General features: G+C 38.9%; 1 protein-coding gene across 11 annotated transcripts in view; it reads right to left on the bottom strand.

Moving 5' to 3' along the window:
• Positions 1-1070: 1070 nt before the first annotated feature.
• The window catches only part of TMEM131L (transmembrane 131 like), an 81245-nt gene continuing 54623 nt past the window's right edge, over positions 1071-27692 (bottom strand). For 6 of the 11 annotated variants that reach the window (XM_057419074.1, XM_057419078.1, XM_057419079.1 and 3 more), the window contains 20 exons: positions 27488-27605; positions 26611-26752; positions 25498-25607; positions 24003-24075; positions 21320-21462; positions 20549-20691; positions 20033-20219; positions 18948-19133; positions 17103-17252; positions 15873-16489; positions 13414-13568; positions 12318-12442; positions 10678-10835; positions 9581-9766; positions 8463-8541; positions 7349-7434; positions 5609-5729; positions 3911-3999; positions 2935-3077; positions 1071-1483 (listed from right to left, as the gene is read on the bottom strand). In XM_057419074.1, coding sequence (XP_057275057.1) covers positions 1205-1483; positions 2935-3077; positions 3911-3999; positions 5609-5729; positions 7349-7434; positions 8463-8541; positions 9581-9766; positions 10678-10835; positions 12318-12442; positions 13414-13568; positions 15873-16489; positions 17103-17252; positions 18948-19133; positions 20033-20219; positions 20549-20691; positions 21320-21462; positions 24003-24075; positions 25498-25607; positions 26611-26752; positions 27488-27605 — 3290 coding nt within the window. In that variant the 3' untranslated portion in view covers positions 1071-1204. Of the gene's footprint in view, positions 1484-2934; positions 3078-3910; positions 4000-5608; positions 5730-7348; positions 7435-8462; positions 8542-9580; positions 9767-10677; positions 10836-12317; positions 12443-13413; positions 13569-15872; positions 16490-17102; positions 17253-18947; positions 19134-20032; positions 20220-20548; positions 20692-21319; positions 21463-24002; positions 24076-25497; positions 25608-26610; positions 26753-27487; positions 27606-27692 lie in introns of those variants that run through there. The other 5 variants (XM_057419076.1, XM_057419077.1, XM_057419084.1 and 2 more) reach the window with 5 other exon arrangements.

Genomic DNA, 27692 nt, shown 5'->3' with positions numbered 1-27692 from the left:
GTTGGAAGGGAACTCAAAGATCATCCAGTTCCAATCCCCTGACACAGGCAGGGACACCTTCCACTAGACCAGGTTGCTCAAAGCCCCGTCCAACCTGGCCTTGAACACTGCCAAGGATAGGGCAGCCACAGCTTCCCTGAGCAACTTGCGTCAGCACCTTACTACCCTCATAGTGAAGAATTTCTTTCTAATGCCTGTACAAGCCTGCTACTGGATCCCCCTTCACTCTCTACAGACTTAGCTGAGGACACCTCTGAACCTATGGGACACCTTCCCCTCTTTTTGACACCTAAGAGTAAAGATGCCCAGACACACTCTGCCATGTCAGAAGAAAAGGCTCTACAGAAAGGTAAGCTGAGACATGTTGCATGATGGATTCAGCCCTGACATGGGTGGCAGCACTTTCCTGATTGCCTTTCCCACTACAAAGCTTCAGTCTCACAACAAGAGCTAACACAAAGCTGTTCTGTTTTGGAGAGTGGTGTGAACTCTGCACTCAAAGAAGTGTTTGTTCCAGTTCAAGCTTTGGCGTTTTAAATAAGGGCAGTTAAATGCACTGAAAATGCTATTGCAACATGAAGGCTAAAAATATAAACACAAAATGTCAGGAGTCACTCAGAAGGAAAAGCTCCTGAAGAAATGCCCACTCAACCCACACTGCACAAGCATAACATCGCCCATGTGACAGCTTGCATTTTGAAGCCAGATAAACAAGCCCAATTCGGCCTATTTTCTACTGCCAGAATTTTACACGCTTTCAGCATTAGAAATGGCACCACTTGGGAAATCTCTGATCTGCACCAACAGGCAGGTCCCCAGTGCTACTGTTCAGTACAGATGTGACTGCTTACGAGTGTAAGTTTGTACCTGCAGATCCTAAAGCACTCCCAATTTATACCACAGAATGTAAACTTCAGAAGAAACGTGCAGTACAGGTTCATGGATGCTTTAAGGAACCTAACAGCATCCTTATCCTTGAAAAAAAATGAGTTTTAAATTTATAGCCTTCACCTGACAGTAACAGCATCCTGAATACGCTTTGCTTTGTAAAATGCACTGAATGCTCAGACTTCAGTAAAAAAAATTTATTTTCAATATAAAAGTGCCAAAATATCCACCAACATTGTAATCTATTCAACAACCAGCTTACTCTAGTAATCAAAATTGCAAGCATCTTTATTCACATTTTAAAATCAAATTCCTTTCACACGTTTCCACAGTAACCCGAGTCCCTCGAAAGTGGGAAATTTGCATTTCGATTGGCTGCTGTAGTCCATATGTCCAAGTTCATGTAGGCACGGAAGGGGTTAAACCTTGGATAGTATTCCTGCTTACACATAACTGCCTGGTTCTCCACGTGGGTTGAGTGCTGGGTCGTGGCGCTGACGGGGCAGCAGCTTTCATAAACATCACTCTGAGGTGCCCAGATGGAACCAAAAAGTCCAGACATTGGAGACAAGCTTCGGGTGCTTGAGAGGTAGGGCTGTAGGGCAAAATAAAATCATCATGGGAAACTGCAAAATGGACCAATTGGAAAAAAATGTGGACATGTAGTACTGAGTGAGAGGAAGCTGAATCTACACAGAGAACTTAGGAAATGCACAAGTAGAAAACTGGACAAGTTTACAAAGCAGTATGTTTGCAGAAAATATTACAACAGCATTAGTGTGTGTGTGTGTAAAGGCACTTTGCTAAATGAAGCCATATGAGCTCCTCCCTGCATGGCATTGATATTACTGTAACAGGAACATAATATTCAGTTCTGGTCAGGCTGTTAAGAAAAATAAGAGAGAAATGGAAGACGCAATGAGCACCACATATGTTTTGAGAGTTAAAAGTGAGGACGCCTAAGAAATGACAAGAAAAAGGTTGAAGTATGTGTCAGTACTGAAAGACTGAATGCTAGGAGCAGAGTAGGGTATTCACTGTGGAAAAGAGACTATAACTGGGAGCTAGGGAATTTAGTTAGAAAATTTCGAAAGCTTATAAAGAACCTCCTGGAGGGCAAGATGTGTTAGGCTGTGAGGAAATCCTCTCGGAGAAGGTCACGGAAGTCTTGGGACTTTTAAAACTGAATGAAACACTGAAATGTATTGTAGGGAAAAGCTCACCAGGGAAATGAACTGAATTATCTAATGTATTTTCCAATCTTTACCTTCTGTGTTTCCTGGCATTCCTGAATAAAACATGAAATAAAGCCAACTCTTGTTACCAAAGAGTCTTCTACCAGTTTTGCCACTTTTTAATAGTCATAATTTTCACTTTTGCAGTTGGAAACACTTCTTGGTTAGTTTTAGTCAAAATAAACCTACTGTAAATAAAAAAATAAACTTCTAAAATAGACTATTTTGAAATATGAGCAGAAAAGAAGGTGGTTACTGTTGAAGACCACCTTGAACCAAAGTCACTACATTGCACTATGGGATGACATACACATGGCTAGTCTGGAGCACAACAGATCAAAGTCAGCACTCCGAAATCTGCACGACTCCATCTTCAATCACCTGGATTTCCTAGCATAAAAAACCTGTCAAAGTCACTGAGAGCAGCTGTCCATTCAACTCTACAATTTCCAAATCTCTCTGGGTTTTGCTGTCAGCACTTTTTGTGTTTTACCCTCATCTGGAAAGGTTGATTTTGATAGGAAAAAGTCTCAATAGACTATGTAAGTGCAGAACGTTTTTTCCATATGCAAGATGATTTTAGTCAATTTTCAGGCAAGAGGATTTGTCTTAAAATTTCAAAGACACAGCCCAGTAGCAACCTTGACCAACAGCTGGGAAAAAGCCAGGCCACCAATGCCAGCATCACATACATATACCAGGGTAAAGGATTCATGAAGAATGTGCAAGCAATAGGTAGAAAAGACAGGAATGCACTGGGAAGGCTTTGAAGAGGTGCACAAAGGCAGAGCCTTGCAGTGACAGTACTCACCGTGGAGCTGACATAACTGGTGGGCTCCCAGGTGGGTGGCATGTTGGGAGGTGCATTCCAGGTGGAGGGACAGTTCTGGTCAATGAAGGCTGTATTCTGCACCGCTGCAGTACCTGGGAAGCCACTAGGGTAGTTCATGTTTTCTGCAGTTTATAAAAGCAGGAAGACAAAGTAAGACTTTTACAATATGAACTCTTAACATTTCAGTGGAGAAGCATTGAATCTTCTTGGAGTGAGCAAGGCTGGAACCAGCTTAAGCCTTCAGTGACTTCAGGCAGCTTCAGGGCAGCACAGCAGCAAAGCATAACAATTTCTGTTAACAGGAGTACCACTCTGTATTAGGGACCCACTAACAAACTGCTATTAGGAGGACACGATAAAGGGTTGGCAATCTTTCTACTGGAGAGCAGAGTCTTTATTAGCAACAGAACTCGCATGGCAGAGCAAACCCAGGCTTCACTGCCAACTTGCCTCAGCTCTAAGCACCTGAGGGATCACTGTGCTGCCTGTGATACTGTAGCCTGACCTTTAATTATTGCTTAGGTAATGCTAAAGAATTTTAGGTTGTTGCCAGTGTGCTTCCCAAGCCAAGAAATTCTAGCCTGGAAAGGTAATTGGTCACAAGAGGCCTTCTGTTTCACACACTTGAAGGCAGAAGCCTACCAGAGGGGAAACAAAATTACGCAAAAAGATTTGTGTAATACTGTAGTCACGAGAATTTTTTCTCTATTCCCTCTCAGAGTCCTGTATACTGGCTTTGCAGGCTTAATAACTCCATACAAAACCCAGTCTTCTCATCCACCACATGTAGACATTGTTTATTACTACAGAGCACCCAGTCAGCTGGAAACCATAAAGCCCACTTAAGCAATCAACACCCAGATGTTTATAGACAAAGCTCAGCCTTTGCTCTACAAAAGGTGAGAGTTAAAAACATCATGCCCAGTGATAATTCATAAGCTTTATTTCAACTTACCTTCTGGGAAAGCACCATATTCATTCATCTCTAGTGGACAATACATGTTGGAAAACTGGCTGTCGCAAGCTGCATTCCAGTCGATGAAGCTGTCCCAAGAAAAAGAAAAATCTGCTGTCAGAAACAATTTGCAGAACTTCTGAAAACTGTTTAGAAATACTTATTTAACGTAAAGCTGTTGGATGCAAAATGCCTGCAACTGATGATGAGGATTTTCACATTCTGCTTGCCAATTCTGCCAGGATCCACTCTGACACACTACGCAACGATTCTCTCACTGAGCTCTTTTCCCTCTGGGAGGCTGAACAACTTGTAATGACAGCTACCAGAGTCCTGCAACATCTAACTGGCTTCAACTTCTTCCTCTGTAAAAAAGAAAATAATTGTACTTCTTTCCCACAACCATGGAAATGGTAGATATAAAGTGAAATAATGTAATGTGAGGTAGAAGAAAATGTAACCCATTCTCAAGCATTTGAATGCTTGAGAATAGCAATTCAAATGGAGATTTCTACTTTCCCTACCACACACGTTAAAGTCCTGTTAAACAGTATGTTTTCTAAACTACACATTAATTTCTAGGGATTGTACTTATTTTAATTAAAATAATTAAAATTTAATTAAAATAATAAAAGAAGACTTTTCAAAAGTAATTCTTGAAGATACGTCAGTAGCGAAACAAGCCCTGCTATGCAGAAAGCCTGAAGAAGTCCAAGACTGCATACAGTCTGGACAAGGTAGGCATATGAAGGTGGGATTTCAGTTCAAGTTGTACTAATTCAATTTTACTATTCAGGCAAGAAGCTATTGTAAGTTATTACTACCATATATGAATAACGAATTATACATATTTTTTGCATATAAAGTCCGAATTGAGATGGGCATATGAAAGCAAATTAGCATAATACATAATCTGCCACAAATCACATGTATTTCATCTGATTCCAGAGTCAGACAGATTGCCGGCCACTGCTCCCAATCACTAGGGTTGCAGTTTGTTAACATGACAGTCAGAATTGAGGTCAGCAGGTTGGTTGGGATCACAAGACTGTCACTAGGGGATTTCCACGTTACCACTATGTCATTTCGGATGACAGGATCTGACTTGAAGAACTAGCTCTAATTCACTGCTATGTGGTGGCAGAGTATTTCTTCTCCGTAGTTTGTGGTGCATCTTTCATTAGTAAAATTTGCAGTGTGGAGAGTAAGTACAAGAACTACTCAAGTTCATTACTACAGGAAGATCAACACAAATCTACACAGAGCCTGAAACAGTAAGATGAGCTTGCATCCTTACACCACACTGGATTATTTGTCTTTATTTAACAATGTCTGTTCATGCCATTTAACACAGTACACACTGCATAACAGACCCCATGATAAGCAGAAGCCATGTGTTTAGCAAGAGGGCAACAAATGTAAAAGCCAGGCCCTCTGCCTGGCCAGGCAACAGAAGTGGAAGAAACTAAAAACTTTCCAAAAAGTATTTAATTAAACTTGAAAGAAGTTCCTGGATATCTCTATATGAGCAGAAACACCTCTGTCAGCAAAAATTAATCCCAATTTACTAATGGAAGAGCATAAACAACTACAACCGAGATTGAACTGGCAGCAAGAATTTAACTATTATCTGCTTTTCAGATATTGTAAGATAAGTTCAAGTGCAAGTGCAGTCCTCTGCATGTTTACATAACTTACCTGTTGTGGACAGAGGGGGTTTCTTGGATCATGCATGGTATATTATTCTCAAGGTTGTAGTTTAAACTGCTTGTCAGGCAGACTGGCTGGGCAGGCCACAAGTCTCCTGTTGGATAAAGACCTAAAAAGGGAAAAGGGAATGAAATGTAGAACAACAGGAAGGAGGCTCCACAAACTCCAAGTATCACAAGGACACTATTCTCAGATCCATAAGGACTGTATGTTAGACTAAAAATATCCAGTTAGCAACCAATCTATTCTTCTGTGATGAATGTCCATCTTTAAACAAATCTCAAAATTTCTACGTGTTAAAATATATATACATAAAAAGACTTGAACTGAGAAGAAGAAATTCAACAAAACAGGGCAAGAAATTCCTACAGACTGTCCTTAATTCATCAGCCATCAGCATTAGGTGGCACCCTTCCTCACAGCAGGACAGACGGCAGGGATACCAGCCTCTCTCTCACCCACCAGTCAGTAACCATCTCTGAAGTCTAACCAAGGATAAATGCAGTGGCAACAGGGTCCCGTTCTTAATGGACTAAAGCTATTCACAACCAAACAATTTGTGAACTCATTATGGATGTATTTAGCCCCTAGGGCAGATTTTCATTGTGCTGCTGTCTATGGACTAAGTGCTCTGACTGCCCACAGATACTTGGTTTCTATCAACCCTGGGAGAACAGGCAGCTGGAGAAAAGAAAAATTCCAAATTAGCAGTTTCCACAAGAAAAGGGTTGCAAAGTTGGTTCTACTTCACTATTTCACATGATAGATATAACGGATACTGCTACCATGGAAAAAGTTTAATCAGCATTTGTGACCTACAAGATTCAGGTTAAACCTACAGCAGAATGGACAGTCACAGGCAGGCAGTTCTGTTGCCTGAAAGAACCATGTGTCCTAACCATCTTTCAAACTCCACCTCACCGCGCCTGATGCTTTTATGAATCCCACTCAACAAGCTAGTATTACTTCCCTTAGAGATACAAACAATGAAAACTCGGAGAGTTTCAACAGCCCAACCCAGCTTCATTCATTACTGCTTTCAGAAAGACCAAGTCCCAGATGTCTAAATTTAGAGACAAAAGTTCATATTTGATTTGATGCCAAGCTTCATTTTAACACAACCAGTGCTCTTCATCTTCCAGCCATGTTACTTCTGGACATAAATCTCACAAAGCAAGAGGATGACAAAACACCCAAAGAATACCTAAAACAAGTTGAAACCTAAATGTCATCTTCTCCCAAGTAACAAGCGATAGGACAAGAGGTAACAGCCTCAAGCTGCATCAGGGAAGGTTTAGACTGGATATTAGGAAAAATTTCTTCACAGAGAGGGTAATCAGGTATTAGAACAGGCTGCCCATGGCAGTGGTGGAATCACCACCCCTGGAAGTGTTAAAAAAACATGTAGATGAGGCCCTCGGTGATATGGTTTAGTGGTGGACTTGGCAGTCCTGGGGTAATGGCTGGACTTGAACTTAAAGGTCTTTTCCAAACCAGTTGTTTCTATGATTAACATAGAGTAGATCCAGAAAAAAAAAAAAAGAAAGAAATCAAAGTTATTAGCTTTCATTTAGCTAAGCTAACTTTGCTCTTAACTGGTTTAGAAGTCAAGTTCTAATAACAACATGTCTATCAAGTTGGTGTATAGAAGTATTATTAGCAACATCAATAAAACTGCTTGACAAAGTGTGCGAAAACCAGCTTCAGTTGTTAATAAAAGTAACTGACCTTTATTTTTGTCAGGATCTGCAGCTATGTCAGTGAAATTGGGACATAAGGTTTCAGGATATTGAGGGATGCTGTTCATGTCTCTGCTGGATGAGAAGAAGATTTAATTTCTTAAGTCTAGACATTTATGTTTCATAATCCAATGTATTTTGAAGGAAATATACAGAGATGTAAAAAATGAACATCATGACTGCTAATGCTTTCCCACTTTCCTGATTTTTCATATTTTGGATTGCCACTGGGCAATTTTATAAAGGTATTTTTTTCCTCAATTAAAACACATGCAAAATGAATAAGATTAATACATCTTAATTACCCCACTTCTATTATCCAAGCATCAACCTATTGCAAATTAATTCAACAGCTCTTCTCTAAAATTGGAAGATGAGTAGCATCTCTCATAATGTTTCAATGCTCCCAACAACTTTCAGGGAAGTTTACTTTTATGTCCATGAAGATACATAGGTGCACATAAACATCAATTTCATATTTGTCAAAACCCATCAAAGAAACTAGTCAAAATGAATGGAAAGGGAACATTTGCAAGCACCAGAATCCCACAGGATTAAATTATTTCTGCTAGTAAAAAGAGAGTTATGAATGAGAAGTGAAATGAGGACTCACAGTAAAAATTGTAGATGCTATCACTACTACAGTAAAGAGGTAGAAAGGAATGTGGGGGAGGGGGGAATCAATTTTCATGCTGTATATCCTAGGAGAACATTATTCCCATTAAAAGAATAGCATCAACTTGAAAGTCTCATTCCCGCCTTACTTTTTTTGAACTGTTATTACTTGAATATAACAAAGTGGTAATGGAAATGTAGTTAAGTTCTTAAGACCTGGAAGAAATGAGAGGGGAAAAACACTTCCATTTTTTCCCAAATTTTATTTTACAGTTGGAAGCATTTATTGTATTTCCCCAGCATAATCCACTTTGCATACCTCTTTTCATGTACTGAAGAAGATTCTTCTTCTTCTAACCAATAAGTACAATTAGATGATCACAGAAAATGACAATAAAACAGGTAGGTATAATTTCTCAAACTGAGACAGGATTTCAAGTTGGTGGTGTTTCTTTAATGTCTTACAGGTGGAGATTCAATTTTTTTACCTGGTATTGCAGATGTTATGAGACAGATTTAAAGTGATAGGAGTTTCAGATGGAAAATCATTTTGTGAAATATTCTCTCCTAAAGAAAAGAATGACTGTGAAAAACAAAGATCCTAAAAAAAGAAGTATGCACAGAATATCCTGTACACAGAAACAGAACCATCAATGGTGTTTATCAAGTTTTCTCTCACACCAGAGTATCACTAACTGCATTAATTTCAAAGCGTGCTATCTACGTCCACATGGTCTTAAATGTATTTTATAAGTGATTACCACACTTTTAATGGAGAGGTTCCTTGTGACTACCAAATCAATTCTGAATTTGAAATTACTTATTTTCTTAAGAGGCATCACAATTTGAACAAACAGAAAAGTTAGGTATGCACAATTCACTACCTATTAGATTGGAGGTATAGATGCACCACATACTATCTTTCGGTAATTTAAAGTTTCACAGAAATACACATGTAAGTACATGAATATTTTTAAATTATTCAGAATGGCTTTTTTCAGGTAAGCTGGGCTTACTTTCTTTAAAATTTAATTCTAGTGCCACATCAGTCTGGATAGTGATGGCAGTGACAGGGTTTAGGCTTTCAACTACTTAAATGATATTCAGGTACTCAAAAATCTGCAGTAATGAACCACAGTTCCCATTTCACGTATCGGTCAAGTGGCTCAAGTTTTCCGGCTATTTATGCCTCAAATACAGCTATGTAATCCTAGCATCCTCAGATCTGGACTGCTTTCACACATTCCTCGTTTATGGATTTCTTAAAACAGCTGTAGTATTTTTCAAAGAATAATGTGATATAACAGAAATACAAAGGCAGAAATTGTTTTGACTAGTTACTCTCAGTTCTTCCATCTTTCCATGAAAACAAACTGAGCAAGTGAGCAGCCTGACACTTTCTCTGTAACCTGACAGCTCATGTTTATCCTCACAAAACTTGTGGTACTTTTTTCCAAGTACCAAGTTCTTTAAATCTCTCCCCATGTTTGAGACGTGCCCTACAAAAGGCAGCTTACATGTCCCATGCCACAATACCCCTTTCCATTCAGAAGGAAGCCTAAAATTCTGCCCACTACTGTGCAGAGGTGATATTTGCAGAACTTACTGGATGGAAGAAAATGCCTGGCAGTAATCATAGGCTTTTTATCTCCATCTGAACTGCTGGTACTGCTCCAGCTACCCCAGCTCCCACGACTGGCACGAACGCTTCCTGATGAACTTCCACAATCCGAGCTTGAATCAGAGCAAAACTTCTCCAAACACTTCTTTTTGGACCGCTGATAAAAACTTTCTAAAGAAGTTGTAAAAAAAACCCAATGATACAAAACATTAAAAAAAAAATAAAACTTTCGGCTGAAGATTCAGTGAAAAGTCATCTGAAACACGAATTTACATGGTTTCTCTGAATTTACTGATAATAGGACAGAAAATAGTATTTACTGATGGCCTCAAGATAAACGCATAAGCCCCCACCACAAGGAGCTTATAACCTACATGACATCCCCAGTAAAATGAATGCAAGTGAGGACACAGTGCAATTAGAGGCATTGGTTTGAAATAAGAAGCCCACACTGTTCTTTGAAATATATAGTTTATATTTTAAATATGAGACATATCCTTGTGGTAGGAACATGCATACTGAAAGCAGTGACAAATATTGTGAGTAATGAATTCATAAGTAATAGGTTCTCCTTTCCTATTATCTCATCAGGGAGGCAAAGGACAATCCTATAAACATTGGTAGATTCTTCAGCCCTCCTCTTCCCCAAAGCCAAGGAAAATAACTGCTTAACATCTTGACAGAAAGGCAGGAAGCAGGTATCCACGCTAGAGGTGGTTTTTAAAAATGACCTGCCTATTCTAAAGGCGGCTCTCACAATACACCCGCTCCAGTTAATACCAGCTTTAATTTGAGCACACAGGCAGAGCGTCAGCCCTTCAGCCAGGAACTGATGGATTATGACTTTAAACTGACTCCTCTTCTGATTTGCACCACAAACCAACTATATGGACAAAGCATGTGCAGCCCTTCAGAAGTGAGCAGGTATTATTTCAGGCACTGCATCGTGCCAGTCCTGCCATCTTCATGTCGAGGTTAGAAAGGGAGAGAAGCCCAAGTCTCTCAAGGAAGGAATACAGACCTACTGCCACAAAAACCATATTATGCTGCTTCCCCCATTTAAGACAATTAAGAATGCATACCTGTTTCTCCCTGTATGGACAAGCTCCCAGGCTTCTGATCCGCTTTACAGTTTTCCCCGTTACCCTGAGGACACCAGGCTCTTATTCCAATATTTGCTCTCAGATCCGGCCTTTCAAATTCACTGCACATATGCTTCAATTCATTCTGCTCAGGGACCCTAATACAACCACACCCAAAGAAACATGTTTGCACTCTACATTTCTGCTGCATTTTTCCTTTTCAGGCATTAAACACTTCAACTCACTCGACTACTGAGGCAGCATATACGGCAAAGAACAGGTTCAGGAGTCTTAATTCCCACTTTTACAGAAAGCTAAAAAACCTTTCCCAAAGTGCTCTATCCCACCACACAGGCTACTACTTCTCAAGGGGGTAAGCAAAACAACGTGTGTACGTTTAACTCCATTCTCTAGTGCACTTGCAGAAGCCAACCATATTTACAGCGATAAGTACAGTCTAGCATAGTACAAAGACCTACATACACAGAAAAATGTGCCCTATGTCTATTTCACTGGTGTAATTATAACTAGAGTAAAACCACCATCTGAAGTAATCTCGAGTTTATGCTAGTAAGACTGAAATATCTGGACCCAATATCTTAATCAGAGAGTATTAAGGAGAAATGAATAAAATCCATCTGTCAAGTTTCTACAGGAAGGGAATGGTTACATCTTAACTCAGAAAACAGCAACTGCTGAATCAGTTCAAGGAGCAGAATTATAGTATTTCTCCTCCCATTTTTTTAATCCTCCCTAGCTACAAAGGTGTGCATCCTACAAAGATTTACACATGCTGACTTCCCACACAATGAACAGTAATTTGTTTATAATGAATTATAACAGCCCCTGCAGATTTACAATCTCCTTGTTAAGTCCACTGACCTCAATAGGACCACTTGCAATAAAAATTAAGTCTGTGAAGGCTTTGTAGGATCATGACCTATGTCAAAGGGCTGGGGGAAGGGAAGGAGGAGGATTTTCTCCTCATAAGTGTTTCTATTCAAGAAGCAGCTTATAACTGGTATCTTTTAATAATAATCCAAATAATTTAAAATACATGAAAAAATATATTAAAAGTAGTTTACAACTGACATCAGAAATGCTTTTAAACAACCCTTAAGAGGAAACCAAAAGTAACCACCCAAAGTGCTCTCAACATTCTTCTGAGCCTAGTGATGCTGTAATATTTGTAATCATTATGGCAAAAATGCAAGCCACTCTTTCCACATATTTCTCTTCATCTTCCAGAATTACTAGAAGACAACATTGCCTCAGTTACTCAATACAGCAGATGATTCTCCTGAAGGTGGGACCATTTCAACAACTTTTTTTTCCTTTCTTCACTGAACAGAATACATGACTCAATTTTATTCACACAATACACAATGGAATTCCAGACTGTAACACAGAGCAACCACTGCTATACAGAATGGGGTGTGTCTATATATATGCAGGTTTACAAATGGAATTTTTTTTGGTGATACTTAGTACTGCACATTCTTAAATATAAGGGCTCAGGCCTGGATTAAATTGTGTTTATTTAAACAGATAAAGCAATCCTGCCAAATGTACTATGGAAAACCTTCGGAAACGTTACAGCAACTATGTATTTCTTCATGACTTGGTGAGGCAATACATACCTTGTCGATATATTAACACTCTTCTTCTTATTTTTCCTAGATGTTCTATTTCTATTCCAATTCATATTTGGTAAGTTCCCTTCCTTCTTCTCCTGAGGTTTCTTCTTCCTATACACATCTTCTTGCTAAAGGTAAAAATATGAGCTGAGAAAATACATACATTATAAAATGAAGTCAACTCAGTAAATGAACTCCACTGGATTTTTCCAGCTAAATTTCTCTGGACAGAACAACCAGACCCAAATGCATAGTTACTTCATGATTTAGTGCCTTTCCACAGCACATCCTCTTTCCAGCACCATCAATTTGACCAGCCTTTCCAAGACTCTGTCCTTCAAGACACCAGCAGATGATGAGAGAGAAATATCTGAATTCCCAATGTTAGCATTTCCCCCCTCATTGCATCTAGCTCTGACTTCCAGGGAAATAAAAAAGTGGGGGGAGAAAAAGGAAAGCAGTCAATAAAATTCCCAATGCACCAAAACCAAAACACATCTGCCAGATTTATGATCAGTCTGTGTGCAAGTTCAGCAGCAATAAATCCTCTCTTTCCTCAGCAGCTGGGGGGCGGGAGGGGGTTGGGGTATTCATTTGAATTACAACTGAGGAAATTATGGGGTAAGTTAACCAACAAATAATAGTAATTTTAAAAAATGCAAGAAACAAACTGAGCTCCATCAGCCACACATGGAAAGAAGTTTCTAACAACAGTTCCCAAAACAAGACCAGACTCTGCCTGATATATATTCATCAAAGCATAGTAAGCAATTGTTCCTTATACCTTTTTGCCATGAGATTCCTATGCAGTAGACAGGACACAAATATAAACCAAATTCTTGGGTTTATCAACTACCTGATGAAGTTCTTTAAGTGTTTTACTCTGCCTGCAGTAAATGTACGGTCTGCGGCATTAATATGCAGTGGATGTGGACAGCACATCTGCGTACTTTCTTATTCATCTGATTTACAGTGTTTCAGACCTGTGAATAGGTAATAATCCCTACATGTACATACATACCTGTATGTCTCTCTATATATAAATAAACAATAAAAAGACCATTTTAAATTTGGAAAGCACAAAGATCACAACACAAACCTCAGAAGAAGTAATCTCCTCTTTTCCGCAGCACGGAGTCTCTTCTTTAGGTCCCTTACTCATCTTTTTCTCTGTGGAAGGCTTTAGGTTGATCTGCTTTTTTAAAGTCTCACAGTTTTCTGTTTCATTCCTGAGAGGCACTTGCTGGCTATTCCCTACAATTACAACAGTAACATCAGTTTACTTGGGAAGAGAATGGGCTCCCAATCATAACCACAGCATCTTCTACCTTTCTTTAAAAACAGACATGTGTTGGTTTCCAAAACACTCAGAGACCAACATCTAGGCTGATGATGCTGAAAATTTCGAAAGCAAAAGCTAATGTTGTATAAAAATTCTTACAGCAGTTGCAAAAAGTAGCTCTGATTCAAGCACATGGGCACACCACTCCTAGCACATGCCTAAGTTACCCAAGAACTGCTCATTTCATCCAAATTTGAACTATTTGGGTCCCAGCCATGGATCTGTAATATAAGTCAGGGAATACTGAGCTAATAAACGGAAAAAATCCTTCAAGCTGGGTAGGTAGGAGACCTTTCAGAAATGGGTAGATCAAAATAAGAACGGCCTGTATTTGGTGCATGATGTCTCTGAAGTGCCCTCTGCATTCACTATGAAGACAGAGAAACCATCCTTTCTTTCCACATTAGAAGTTCATTTTCTTGAGAGGCTTGTGAAGAAGAAGAAATATTCTTGTGTAACGAAGTCTAAGAGATAAAGAAAATTAGAGGAAACCTGCCTCAACAACCAGCTGAGTTGACCAGCTGAGTCGCAGCCAGTGCTGGATAGGGCAGAACTAACTTCAGCTCTGTTTCAGGTATCTTGGATATCTGGTATACATCCACAGTGATCTGCTACCAATACTCGCCTGCTCCGCATGAGAGATGCCATCACTTACTGGTCTCCTCATACAGTCAAGGTCCACCCAAACTTTTTTTTGTGGTTTCCTATCTATCAACCACCTACAGCGTCCTAGCTCTGACTCAGCCACCTTCTCCTCTCTGGAGCAGGCAGTCACAATGACTGCAAAAGAAGCCCATATGAATGAGACACTGGAAACACCAAGAAAGGGAGGGTGCCAGAGCTTTAAAACCACTCTATTCTTCTCCAGCATACAAACATGGGAGTACCTGAGATCTTTAAGAGTCTGTTTGCACAAAACCAGGTCTGCAACTAAATCAAGATACAAACACTGCAGCATAGTACTTTTTAGACTTCATTTATCCTATCAAACTTCTTGAATCACAGACATACATTCCTGACAGTGCACAAAACAACTGCTCAATAGACAATACATCAGATTACCTGTACTGCTTTACCACTGAATACAAGTACTCCTCAAACACTGCCTCAAGGTGGAAGCTTTGTCAATGAAAATGTCTACTTATTCTCAATTGTTTTATTTATGATTTCCACAGTACTTCTGAGTTACTTTTCGAGTAACTCAAAGTTACTTTCCTGTGCACATAAATACAGTTAAGATATAATTACTGATTATTCTCTCCTCTATCTGATTTCCTAATTCAAAGCAAGGAATGAATAGCACTCTGCAGTTTAGAAGCACATGAAGAATGTAAAAATACTTTGTAAGTATGGGTGAAATTATTCTGCCTCTACCTGAAGACAGCACTCTTATACCTGCTGTATCTCACAGATAACAACACAACTGGAAACAACGGGCCCACTACACACTACAGCAGGGCCTGAAATCCCGCTGTGATGGCTCACTAAGTAACTCTGCCACAGTTACAGCAAATGCCAGACTTCAGTGTTCAACTACTCAGCTGAGTTCCCAAATAAAGCCAAGATTCCAGAGGACGCATTCTCCTACCCTGCTCTTTATTGCCTCCAGGTGCTCTCAAGCTGCTCTTAAAATTCTGAGTTGTGAAGGTAAGAGGTAAGACTTCCCAGGCAGCTTAGTTCCACAAGTGGAAAAACCAACCCATCCAAAAGTAAGGTAAAAAATACAGCTATGCAGCTACCAAGAGAAAGGTCAATCTGCAAATTCCTACAAAATATAACTGCACAATACCCTCTTCGTTATCTTAGGTGGTTTTATCAAAGGATATCAAAGAATATCCAGTACTGGAGGTACTGGCTTCGTGACTAAAAATCAGGCATCAGATTTTCAGTGGACCTGAAATGTTCTGGGATGTTTCTGAATATTTGACAAGGGCAATTTTTGACTTATAAGCAGATCTATGACATCAATTACTTTAACCATTAAAATGTTACTGCATAAGCTCAAAATCTGTAAGCTAAGGCAAATATATGATTTATGAAACTTTTTAATGCAAGCTGTTTCCTTAAGAATGTAAACAGATAAATCATCATGAAAACCTAAGAAACACATCTCCTTGTCCCACACAAGAGACAAAATCCTCACCACAGTGAACTCAACAGAAGATTTCACCCACCAATTCTGACTGTCAGAAATTAAAAAAAGAAAAGAAAATTACCATTATTTTTCCTAGAAATTTCTTGCAGTTCCGGCTGTTGCTGAGGTGAATTTCTGGACAAGTGACTTTCAGGTAGCTTCTTGGACATCTTCACAGGACAGAATTCCTGTTCTTTGAGCTCGACTAGATTTTCTGAAGTTTTAAGGTTAGTTTCCTTAGGAAACATACATGTTTGAAGATCTTCCTTCAGATCACACTCTGAAGAAGTATTTTTCATGAGAACTGTATTTTTCAGTGCACTTTCTTCTTTACCCAGAAAGTCTTCTGGAAGAGTTAAATTCTTGTTAACATTTATGCCATTTGCATATTTCAGAGTTACCCAGTTCTCACTGACAACATCAGTGCAAATGTCCTCTTTTGGTGCTGAGATTTGGTTCTCTGCAATCTGGTTTTGTTTCTCATCGGTAGCTGCAATGGCACTGCCAGCCACTGTGTTTGGTTTCTGCTTACTGTAGTAAACTGAACATTTGTGTTTCTTCTGAGAGTGACTGTAGGTCGCAGGACTTCTCTTTGCTGCATTCTGACTTCGGCTGGAAGAAGTGCCTACAGACAGGAAGCCCTTCCCTTTACCTTTATCTGAGGAACTATAGGAATCCATAAATGTCTTGCAGCTTCCCCTTGAGAAAAAAATAAATTGAGATTTGCTTTTATCTACGAAGCTATCATGAATTGTTTTATAGCCTATTTTTGTAAAAGGGGGGGAGGGGCACAGTCACAAGCTGTGACACTGCACTGGGTCTTCAATTTACCATATCAGCTAAGCACATTCTGATTTCAGGGGGAGCTGAGAAAGACTTGGACTTCGAACACATTTATATGCTTCAGTAAGTGCCTAACTGACTACCCAAGGGGGTCAGAACTGAGGACCACTAATGTATTTTCAACTCTTTCCGCAACTGCTGTGATGGATCCTTTACTTCTTTTTTGTGGTTTCCTATGTACTACTATCATAGTAAAGGATACATGCTGTATCTTTTACTTCCATCACACAATTTTTACCCTATGCACTACTAACAATAATCAACATTTATAAAGTTCTTCCATTTCTCTTCTGTGGAGACGAGACCCAACACTAAAGGCTCTCTGAAAAAGGCTGCTTGGAACATCATCTCCTCTAAACCAGTCCACATCAGTATCAAAATACAAACAGACAAAGCATTAGTCCAAAATACATAGGGTACAAAAAAAAAAAAAAAAAAAAAGCAATTCAAAAGAAAAAGGTATTCTTACTTGTAGGAATCAGAGCTGATTATGTCAACAGAGTTGCTGTTCTGCTGTGGTGAAGAACTAGGATTTGGCCTCTGTCTTGACTTCATGAACTCTGCTAGGATATACTGGGCTTGCTGGAAGGCTATTAGAATCACGCCGAGCAGGGACAAACTGCCAAAGAAAACTACAGATACTGGTGTCTACAATTTTCAGGTGTATTCAGTGATAGAGTTAAAAAGCTTTAACAAAATGCATTTTCCAAACATTTTGTTAGTAAATTCTAAATAAGGAGACAAATAAGAAAGCTCAACACACAGTTTAAAAATTAATAATTCGAATGGTCTTTTCTTTTCCTTTTTTCTTTATAGCCCTTGCCAGTTATTCTCAATAAAATAACTCGGCCAAGGAATTTACAAAGGAAAAAAAAAACACCTAATAATGAAAAAATCCATCCTAAAAAAGCTAATACTTGATTTGAAGATCAGTTAGAAGTCTCATTACCACACAATAGCAGCATCTTATAGTAAGATACCTATCAGTCTTCTAAGTACTTTCTATTCATTTATGACAGTTATGTCATTATTTTGATACTTATTTAATACTGTCTCTTTCTTTTCCTAGAGAAAATACTGGCATAAAATCGGCTACAAATACCACTACACTTTTGAATTAAACTTGAAGCTGCAAAATATCCTCTCTTTCTCTGTTGCCTTAATTGCACCAAATATAAACCGATCAGAATAAAGATTTTTGTAATTCATCAAACCACTTGCTCAATCATGCAGTATGAATTTTTTCAGCAGGAAAACAGAATGAGAAACTCCTGATCTTTCAGATCCCTGTAGTCTGCTTCTGTTGCATCTAGAACCAGTAATGTGGTCCTTAGTGTTGCTTCACTTACGCTCCGTTTTCAGTGTCAAAACAACAATGCAAGCAGAACCACAGTGTGCATCAGGATCTCAGTGAGGTACGCATAGGCACATGTATGTATCACCATGACATTCACATTTACTGCTTGTTAGTAATGATTGTAGGAATTCAGATTGGTGTGATGAAAGCACTGGGGATCATCTGTGACAAACACAACGTTCAGTTCACACTACACAGTGTGAAAGGTTAGTTAAAGAAAACAAGAAAAGAATATGTGTAGGAGCAGAACCCTTAATTGTTGTACAAAGGTACTGTCCTCTTAAAAGCAGTTCACCATGTGCAAGCAAGGAGTCAGCTAACAAGAGCCAATTAATCTTTCTGGGCTAGCCTGTTTAGCAGTATGCCGACCAAAACCTAACAACAAACACAAGTATTTTTCAACAAGTGAGAGGAGGAAGAAGGCATAAGGAAAAGCAGGTCTTCACTTGGTTGTCTGAAACTTTATAAATAAAATTCATGTTAATTTTTCAGAAATGCATCAAGATAATCTACCAATCCACTCGATTCTATTTACAACATTCAAATACTAATATGTTACATGTTGTCCTGGGTTCAGCAGTAGCAGAAGGGCAGGAGCAAGAGAGCAGCTGCGTGGTTCTGGGTTGCCAGCTGGGCTTAAAACGTGACACATGTGCATCTCTGCTGTGGCAAGAGTAAGTCTTCTTAGCAAGGGTACTCCTGTGGGGGTATCCTAGTCTTTTTTTCTCTGCAGCCTTAACATGGAATTTATTATTAGGAGCAGAAAGAAACGCTTGACAACTCTGTTACCAGCTACTGAATCACACCTAAGCTGTCCAAGCCATCTGTCAGAAGTCTTGGGACACAGATAGAGTAGAGATTTAGGCCCTATCACCACTAAAAATCTAATACGAGCCAAAAGTGCTTGTGTTAGCATGGGTCCCTTTCGAACTGGTACAGGGGCCCTGAAAGCATTACCTTACGAAGAGGACAGTTAGCCTCCAGAAAGACTCTTCCCAGCTGGGTCCTGGCACCACATCTGCACACAGTGGTAACAGATGGTGAGGAAGAGTCACATTGAGCGTGAAGCGGAACTCCAAATCAGCAGCAGTTACCAGTGTAAGCTCCCGGATTACCCATGAAGATGTAAAGTCAGGAGTAAATCTGTCAGGAAAAGCAGACAGAGATGGTGTTATTTTTCCAGTGCTGGACTGAATTTAATTTTCTGAGTCACACCAATACCAAAAATACAAAATAACTTCTGATTTAACAATATATATATTTAAAAAAAAAAAGACAATGAAATAAGTTACCACTGTCTGCTTAGACTACACAGATGCCATTAGCCCATAACAGAGGTAAGACTGTCAAATTGTCAAGTGTACAGGCAGCATTACTTCAGAAAGGGCCAAGTGCTACAGTAAGCCTAGAACGAGACAGGGAAAGCAGAAGAAACCATCAGATTTGTCTCTTCTTCTATTTATTTCCCTGGCCCATACCATTATTCCATCTGATCGCCACAGGTACTGATAGAAGGTATGACTTGCTTTCCAGTCAGTAGAGGCGATACTTGTATATGAAACAGCAGACACTGCAACACAGTAGTATTAGCTCTATTTGTGTTTAAGTCATGATTCTCACTCAACAGGATTTTAAAAAGAATCAGTTTTAGATTATGTGTAATTTTAGGAAAACATGACTAGATTGTGGTCAGGCTACTTGGAAAAAGCCAGGGAATAACAATCAAATAATAAGAAAAACCCAGTGGCAAAGCATTTCTTACTCTTTGTTGTGACAACTGTTTTGCTTTAGTTTATTACTTCATAATGCACCGATAAAAGACACATAATACTGCTTTTTAAAAATAATTTGAGTCTCACAAAGACACATTATTATCAATTTGTTAGAATAACCCTTACTGAAAAGGGGAAATGCTTATGAAATTTGTATTTGAAGCTCACCAAATTTTATGTGAGGGTGTGCTATTGGAGTGTCTGTTACTGAGATTAATTACTTCAAATTTCCACTTAAGTTAATTTGTCAGCAAATTTGTCAGTGCTTACACAATGCTTATCTCTCGTGATGAGTTCTGAGCCAAGAAAAATTCCTGACAGTCTAACACTTCAAATCCATATCCTTGGCAACTGTAACCATTGATTTTCATTGATGAAATTGTTATAGGAAGAGGCCCAATATTCTCTACTTTGAAGTTCTTCGTAATGGATAGGATTTGCTTGCTGTCTTTCAGCTCTTAAAGGAGAAAAAAAGAAAAATTATTTTACAGTGTTTAAAAAATTATTTTTATTATGTTTATAAATAAATTGCTACTTTTACTTTCAATCTAATAAAAAAATCAGAAGTGATCAACACTGATACAGACTGATTTGCAGTAGTGTATTTCTAGAATCTGTAACTATTATCAGTCAGTGTTTTGAGAAAATAGAATCTACAGCTCTCATGACCAAGCTCTTCAGCTTTTTCTATGTCAACATTCTGTTTACTTTACAATAATGTGTATCTGTACCACTACAGAATAACAAAATAATACAAAATCAAGAGACTTGTTTCTTCTTACTCACGTCGTCTGCAGTCCATTAGTGTAGCTTCTGGCACCTTGAATCGAAGAGATCCTCCTGTACCAGGTAGTCTTCCCCCTACCTTAAGCAATTCTTTGGCTCCAAAGCCTTCTACATTGACCACATCCAGAACAGTCAAGTTGTTTCTGCCATAATACAAAAAACAAGCAATCAGCTGCTAAAACACAAATAAAGTTTGTGAAATCACTGCTTTGCTATCTAGGTGCCAATCCAAGACAACAGCGTTTCAGTAACAGAGTTACTGGCCACACCAGGATAGGTTTCCCCTAAATGCAGAGCAGACCACCCTGGAACCAGTCACCAGTGAATTTCACAGAGTGAAGGAACAAGCTCTGTGACCACTGCCACTGGGTAACAACAGTTCCACCTAGTGAAAATGGTTGCTTTTTCCATAAACTATCTTTTCATTCAGAGACAACCAATGAGTGGCTGCACATCAGACACACTGGATACTCAAATCCTGTCACTATGAAGCTAAACTGAAAATAGCAAAGCCACCCAATGTGTTGCTCACTTAACTCAGAATTACCTCAGTACATTCATATGCATTTTAGAGTCCACTGGTCACATACCAAGGAAAAACAGGTGCTTTTTTAATGACTGAGGCATAAGGCACAAAGACCCTTTAAGCAATTTTTATTAAACTGGAGATATTCTGACTTTCAAATTTTGACCATTTGTCTTTACTTCAAGATTTCGTAAATTCCTTTCCACACTGAGTTATTTGATTCTCACATCTGAAACTTGGCTTACCTGATTAAAATAAGGGAAGCTACTCTTCTGTAGTCAACTGGTGTAAAAATTACACCAACTTTTCTAGTTTCCAGTGGCTGCAAACTTAACCAAAGCAGCTCAGAACTGCATTTCTGGTTGATGAGATCCTCCCGGTATGTGTTCTGTTAAACAAAAACATACTTCTTATTCACAGAAAACGTGTGTTTAAAGATCTCTATAAAGAAAGCACTACAACTTTACTTAGCACCACATAAGATATTTTTGGCAAGGTGCAGTAACTGCTAATTGACTTGTTATACAAAAGTCTTTCAACTTGACAACATAAAACATCAGATAAGGTTGTTTATTTGAGCAAAAGTTCGTATTACTGCATTTATTATTATGAGGAATGTATTACTTCATTTTTTCAAACAGCTTTTATTTGCTCAGATGGAAAAGAAATTATATAGTGTCTATCATATTCAAGGAATCCTGAAACACTTCACAACACAATGAGAACTGACACTATTCTGATTGCACAGGGAAATGTGGCAACCATTATACCCTCAGTATAAAACTTGCAACTTGATTTAAGTGAGAAAGGGACTGTTGGCAAGTATGTTGACCATTTAAGTCACTGGAAACAAGCCAAAGTGAACTCCCTACCTTATTAATTGAAGACCAGAACTACCAGAAGTACACTGAGTCTGGAAATAATGTGGGTTTTTTTGTTGGATTTTTTTTTTTTTTTTTTTTACACAATTCTGCTGTTTATTCTTTTCCCCATTTAAAAAAAAAAAAAAAATAAAAACCACCAGAAAACAACTCTAAAACTCTCTATTCCAGAAGCTGGGGTCTCATCTTAGAAAGGGGTGATCAGACAGCCAGAGCAGTCAAAACAACCATAAACATTACTACACGTTACAAAACAGGCTCTTGCTCAGTGGTTTTTCAATTCATGGCTGTTGTACTAATGGTTCTTCTGGTCTTTTCCAGTCCAAACTGTTTTTATTCTTAGTCCATTTTATGAAAAATGAAGATGCAAAAAAGTTTCAGAACCTGCATTTAACAGTCAATATTTAATAAAAGCAAACCACATGTGGCATTTGCAAACTTCACCCTGTCACTCCCTACAAATAAAGATACTCATGCACTCAAAATGTGAGCCTAACAATTCATTACACGTGTCTATAAAGTGACCAAGGAAATAATGACAAATTCAAAAATGTAAATATTAACAGCTAGTGATTTGTTAAACAAGATCCATCTCATACGTGCTGCATACCTACCTAACTATACATGTTCCCCCTAGCTCTTCAAGTCTCTAATGAAAAACAGGTATTACACACATTGATGTAAAGATCTACTGCTATTTTTCCATTTGGTCAAGCACATGGTGTATGGGACTGTGGAAACTCAGTCCTAAACAAGTACTAGTGGAACTAGCTTCTCTTTTTCAGTGTGTGGCTACAGGCTGCAATTTATGAACTGCTGTCTCCTCTCCTCTTACAACTGTTGCCAGAAAGGAAAGGACAGCTTAAATTAGTATAGCAAACACAGCCTTTTCTTTTTATAAGGTACTAATGTTTCATTAAGGTTCTAAAGCACATGTGCAGAAATATGTATCTATCTAGGATATTAAAGAGGTGACTGCAGCATGCCCAAACTGCAAGGAAAATATATCAATTCCAGGCTTTTGTACAAACTAGAAGTCTAAGAAGAAACTCTCTGGGACCCTGGACAGTACTCTGGGTTGCCAGAATATTGTTGCCAGAAAGTTGGGGCTGGAGAAGAGAAGGCTGCGTGGAGACCTCATAGCAGCCTTCCAGTATCTGACGGGGGCTATACGGATGCTGGGGAGGGACTCTTCATTAGGGACTGTAGTGACAGGACAAGGGGTAATGGGTTAAAACTTAAACAGGGGAAGTTTAGATTGCATATAAGGAGGAAATTCTTTCCTGTTAGGGTGGTGAGGCACTGGAATGGGTTGCCCAGGGAAGTTGAAAATGCCCCATCCCTGGCAGTGTTCAAGGCCAGGCTGGACAAAGCCTTGGGTAAATGGTTTAGTGTGAGGTGTCCCTGCCCATGGCATGGGGGTTGGAACTAGATGATCTTAAGGTCCTTTCCAACCCTAACTATTCTATGATTCTATGATTCTAATATGCCAATATCCCTGATATAGCATCTTCTCTATTCCTGTCATGCATGACACAACACCTCAGGGTTTAACCACAGTTCAGCACCGGTGTGACACAGTGAAGTGTCATCACACTCATGCTAAAAATGAGGCAATGGGAAACAGAGGCAGCTATAACATCCCAACCTGAGTCTGGTGGAGTTGCAATGAGACTGAGCTGAAGTAGAAATCCAGCTTTCTTCTCCCTTGAACTATTGGACAGTATTTCCCTCTACTGAAAAACATTATCAGCCAGCTTCTGACATAACCAACTCAAAAGCCTGACACTTCATGGACAATCAGTGGCTAAATGTAAGTCCAAACACAGAATGCAAACTGTGGCCCTTCAACATGTGCACACATGCATGCACACACTCAGACTCAAACTCTGGAAAATAAAGGTAATTGCAAACATGCAAACCTGACAGAGAACCAAGAAAACACTGTTAAATTGCTTTAAATAGCACTCGAGAACAACTCAGATGTAGTGTAGATAGAGCTTTTTCTAGTGTATCAGAATACTTCTATCAAAATTAGCCATCTTACCCTGTAAGAACATTCATCCATGAGCCTGAATTCAGTGGTTGTGAAATTAATAGCTTGCACATTTATGCTGAACCTAAATAAACCAAAACAAAAAATTTAGCACTTCAAACCTAGTCTGTCAGAACTAGATTGGCTTATTTTTAGATACTGGCATTTATTCTAAAATAAAGAATACTTTTATAACTGCACTTTGGCAGATGTGAAATAAATGTGGGTCTACATTTTAACAGAATACACTACAAATCAGTTTTATGTGGATTCCACATATTTGGAAAACAGACAAACGGCTGGGCGTTTCAGATCTCTCAGCAAAAGATCACCACCAAGAAATACAATGTCTAAGCCACACAAACACAACTGCCTCAAAGCTTTTTCTGCCTGCATAACTGTTAAGAAATAATCATTCTCAAATCTCATTAATTTACTCAAATATCCCTCTTTCTGCTCGTAATTTGGGACAAAAATCTTATTTTCTTCCACATACTTTGTAAATTTAATTCACTTACAGCAGTTATTTGCCTGACTGCAGATTGTAGGCATTTCACATTAAGGTATTAAAAACAGACATAGGAAAACCAATAGGTAATATTTTGATTACAGAGGACTAATGGACCTCCAGCCACTGAACTCATAATTCACTTGTCACAACTTTCTGTGACACTGGATTAAAACAAACTGGTTAATGGACATGATTTCTGGTAAACCTAGAACATCTGCAGAAACAAAAGTGTGCAAATACAGAGAAAATGTAATTTCAAATCACTAGAAAGAGTCTATGTGGAAATTCTATTTGGTATGCAAACAGATGTAGTTATTAATGTGCATATATACACACACACATATGTATGCACATACTAGTACGCATGTAAAGAAATGAGGTTAAGAAGGCAATTACACAGGGATTTGGAACCCAAATCAGTAAGCGACGCTTAAGCACATGAGTAGTCCCATCGGCTCCAACTAAGGAAATAGTCTACCAACAGTTTTTCAGTTAAGTGTGACAGACAGGGCTCTTCTGCTCTTCTTCAACCAGGGTTTTTACTTAAGAAAAAGTGAAGAGGAAAACTTTTTCTGGTAGGAAGGCTCAGATACATTCCTCCTCACTGATCAGCCTACAGACTCTGTATACTTCCCAACTAGCCTTGTGGGGAGATGCACATCCCCAGCACTGCAAATTGCTCCCCTCACCTGGGCAGTTTGCACAGGCTTGCACTAAGCTCCGGATCTTAAAAGATGACAGATTATAGTCTACAACTGGCAGACATAAACTTGCTGAAAACATGCTCAGTTTGATCAGTGACTAGGTACATTACAAAGTCATTCTGCTTTGTAAGCTGCTCTGAATATTATTATATCTTCAAAAATGGGTCAGAACACTGTCCCCACCTAAGCTACACTGAAAAATTAAAACAAACCGTAAGCAACAATCAGAAGGCATGGGAAATAAGATATTTTAAAAAGGAAAACAGTATCCTGAGATAGTTATACTCATTACCATTTGTTCAGTAGACTCAGTGAAGCTTGGGGATCAGGGTAGTAAGAAAGAGGCAGAAGCTGCAACGTAACTGGGAAGGATGAAGGGTTTCTTAGTACAAAATATTTTACCTAAACAGTTTGGAGGGGAAAAGAAACAGTTAAAAACTACATACTTGAGAACTGGAAGGTAAAATCATTCAGCACTGGTAATATGATCTGCATTTTCAAAGGGCTTCAACCTGGCTTCTGTTTTAATGCAATATAATCAACTGTGCACAAAACTGCATGGAACAGCAGGACATGTCACTACAATGTCATCATTCGTTGAAACGGTTAAGAGTGCATGAAGAACCACATGTGCAAATATACAGACCTTCCCCAGCCCCTAAACAACCCTTTCATTCGGATTTTGATTTATGCAGGCAGATGTGAAGAAAGCTCTTCCACAGAATAAGGTGAAGTTAGTGAGGTGCTACCCTTTCTTACAGAAGTCTGAGTGCAAGCAGGTTATACACATTACTATAATGGCTGATAATTAAAAGGCACAAATAGAGTATTAAGGTAATTCACAATATGTGCATATGAAAACTATCTCCATATGACTGGCTCTGGCCCAGGCTAGGTTAGTAGTGACCTAAATCTGACAAACAAGAAAGAGGCAACTATCAGTGCGACTGAAAGACACATTATGGATCTCTCAAGCATTGTATCTCTTGCAAATGTTTTACACACTTCTGTTGCATAAGACAGTGGCATGAGGAAGGCTATGCTGTAACCACATGCATCCTTAATGACAATACACCCTATCCCTAGCCCCTTGTTCAATTATGTTACCACATGCATGTAACTTACACAATGATGCAGGGAAAGCTTTTACAACCATCAACAATTGTTAGTTAAGACCTACACTGCTTTACTCCTCTCCTTGTATTAAATACTACAATTACGTAGCTAGAGATCTTCTCAAAGAGCCATAGGTATACAAGTCTGGTGTCTTAAATTAGACTTCAAACACTGATCAGCAAGCAGTATTAAAATGCTAAGTATCACCTAATATTAACTGTAGACAATGCTACTTAAACAAGCTAAACATGCATCAGCTCAGAAAAAGTGCAACAACAACCATCCTCACCATACTGCTTTTAACTGCTGTGGCACTGAAGTTGAGCGTAAGGCCAGGCTCTGTAGTCATCCGTGGCAAGAAAAAGGCAAAGGACTCCTCTTCAGGCTTCTTCTGGTTAATAAAGCGAGATGATCCTAAAATACTTCTCCTGCTTTATTGGAAAAAATAGAAAGCTTTGTTAATTTTATTTTCTCTTTTCTTTCAAATGAAAAACAAATTATGATTTGCCAGAACCTATAATTATACCACCTAATCTTTCCTTGAAAATATTCTTCACAAAATAAAGTGCATAAAGTTGTAATCTAGTAGTAGAGAGTCAGTGTAACTTATGCGCATCCCTTCAGTCTCCACTTTTACACCTGCAACACAACTGTGGTTTTCACAGCTCTACCTCCTCATTCTAGAAAGGGGGTGGTGCACTATATCTCCACAAGAGTTTCTCAGTCACAACGACTGCTTCCTTCTCAGCATCCCCAATTTGCAGTACCCATTAAGCCAGGGACTAAAAAACCTTAAAAAGCTATTCAAGGACCCTGATCCTGAAAAGACTCTTACGAGACCTGCTGATGAAAGACTCATGCAACTCCACAAACAATCTGGTAAAACATGCTTTGACTGCTTAAACACTGGGTAGCTATGGTTGTCATAGTAAGAACATTATTTACATTCTAAAGCCCGGCATCTGAAACATTTACTTATGGCTGGCAGTGCCTTGAAATGGCAGCTGGGGGTGTTCGGGGTACTCAAACTCCCAGTGCTTCAAATTAACAAGTGCAGGAAGGCCAAAAAAAGTTTGTTCTAATTAAGAATACTTCAGAACAGAAATACTCTTTCTTATAAAACTGTACTGGCTTGAATTAAGAACTGCAACAGATTCTGTACAGACCTGCAGGCTTCCCCACGTCTTATTTTTTGCCATCTTTCATAAAGTTCACTTGCAAGCTCAGAATCCACATCCCAGGCAGAACGGTCCAGAGAGAGACTCTTCTGCCAAAGCAGATTTGCTAAAACGATAACAGATTTTTTGTATTTTACAGAGGTAACATTTGCTCCTTCCATCAATCTACTTCTGAACACGAGTAATCGGCATC

This window comes from Pezoporus wallicus, unplaced genomic scaffold, assembly GCF_028554395.1.
Source record: "Pezoporus wallicus isolate ANWC-B61680 ecotype Strahan unplaced genomic scaffold, APGP_CSIRO_Pwel_v1 contig_2384, whole genome shotgun sequence".
Taxonomy (NCBI): Eukaryota; Metazoa; Chordata; class Aves; order Psittaciformes; family Psittacidae; genus Pezoporus; species Pezoporus wallicus.
The sequence above is the reverse complement of the archived record's forward strand: the minus strand, read 5'-3'. Positions and strand labels throughout refer to the sequence as shown.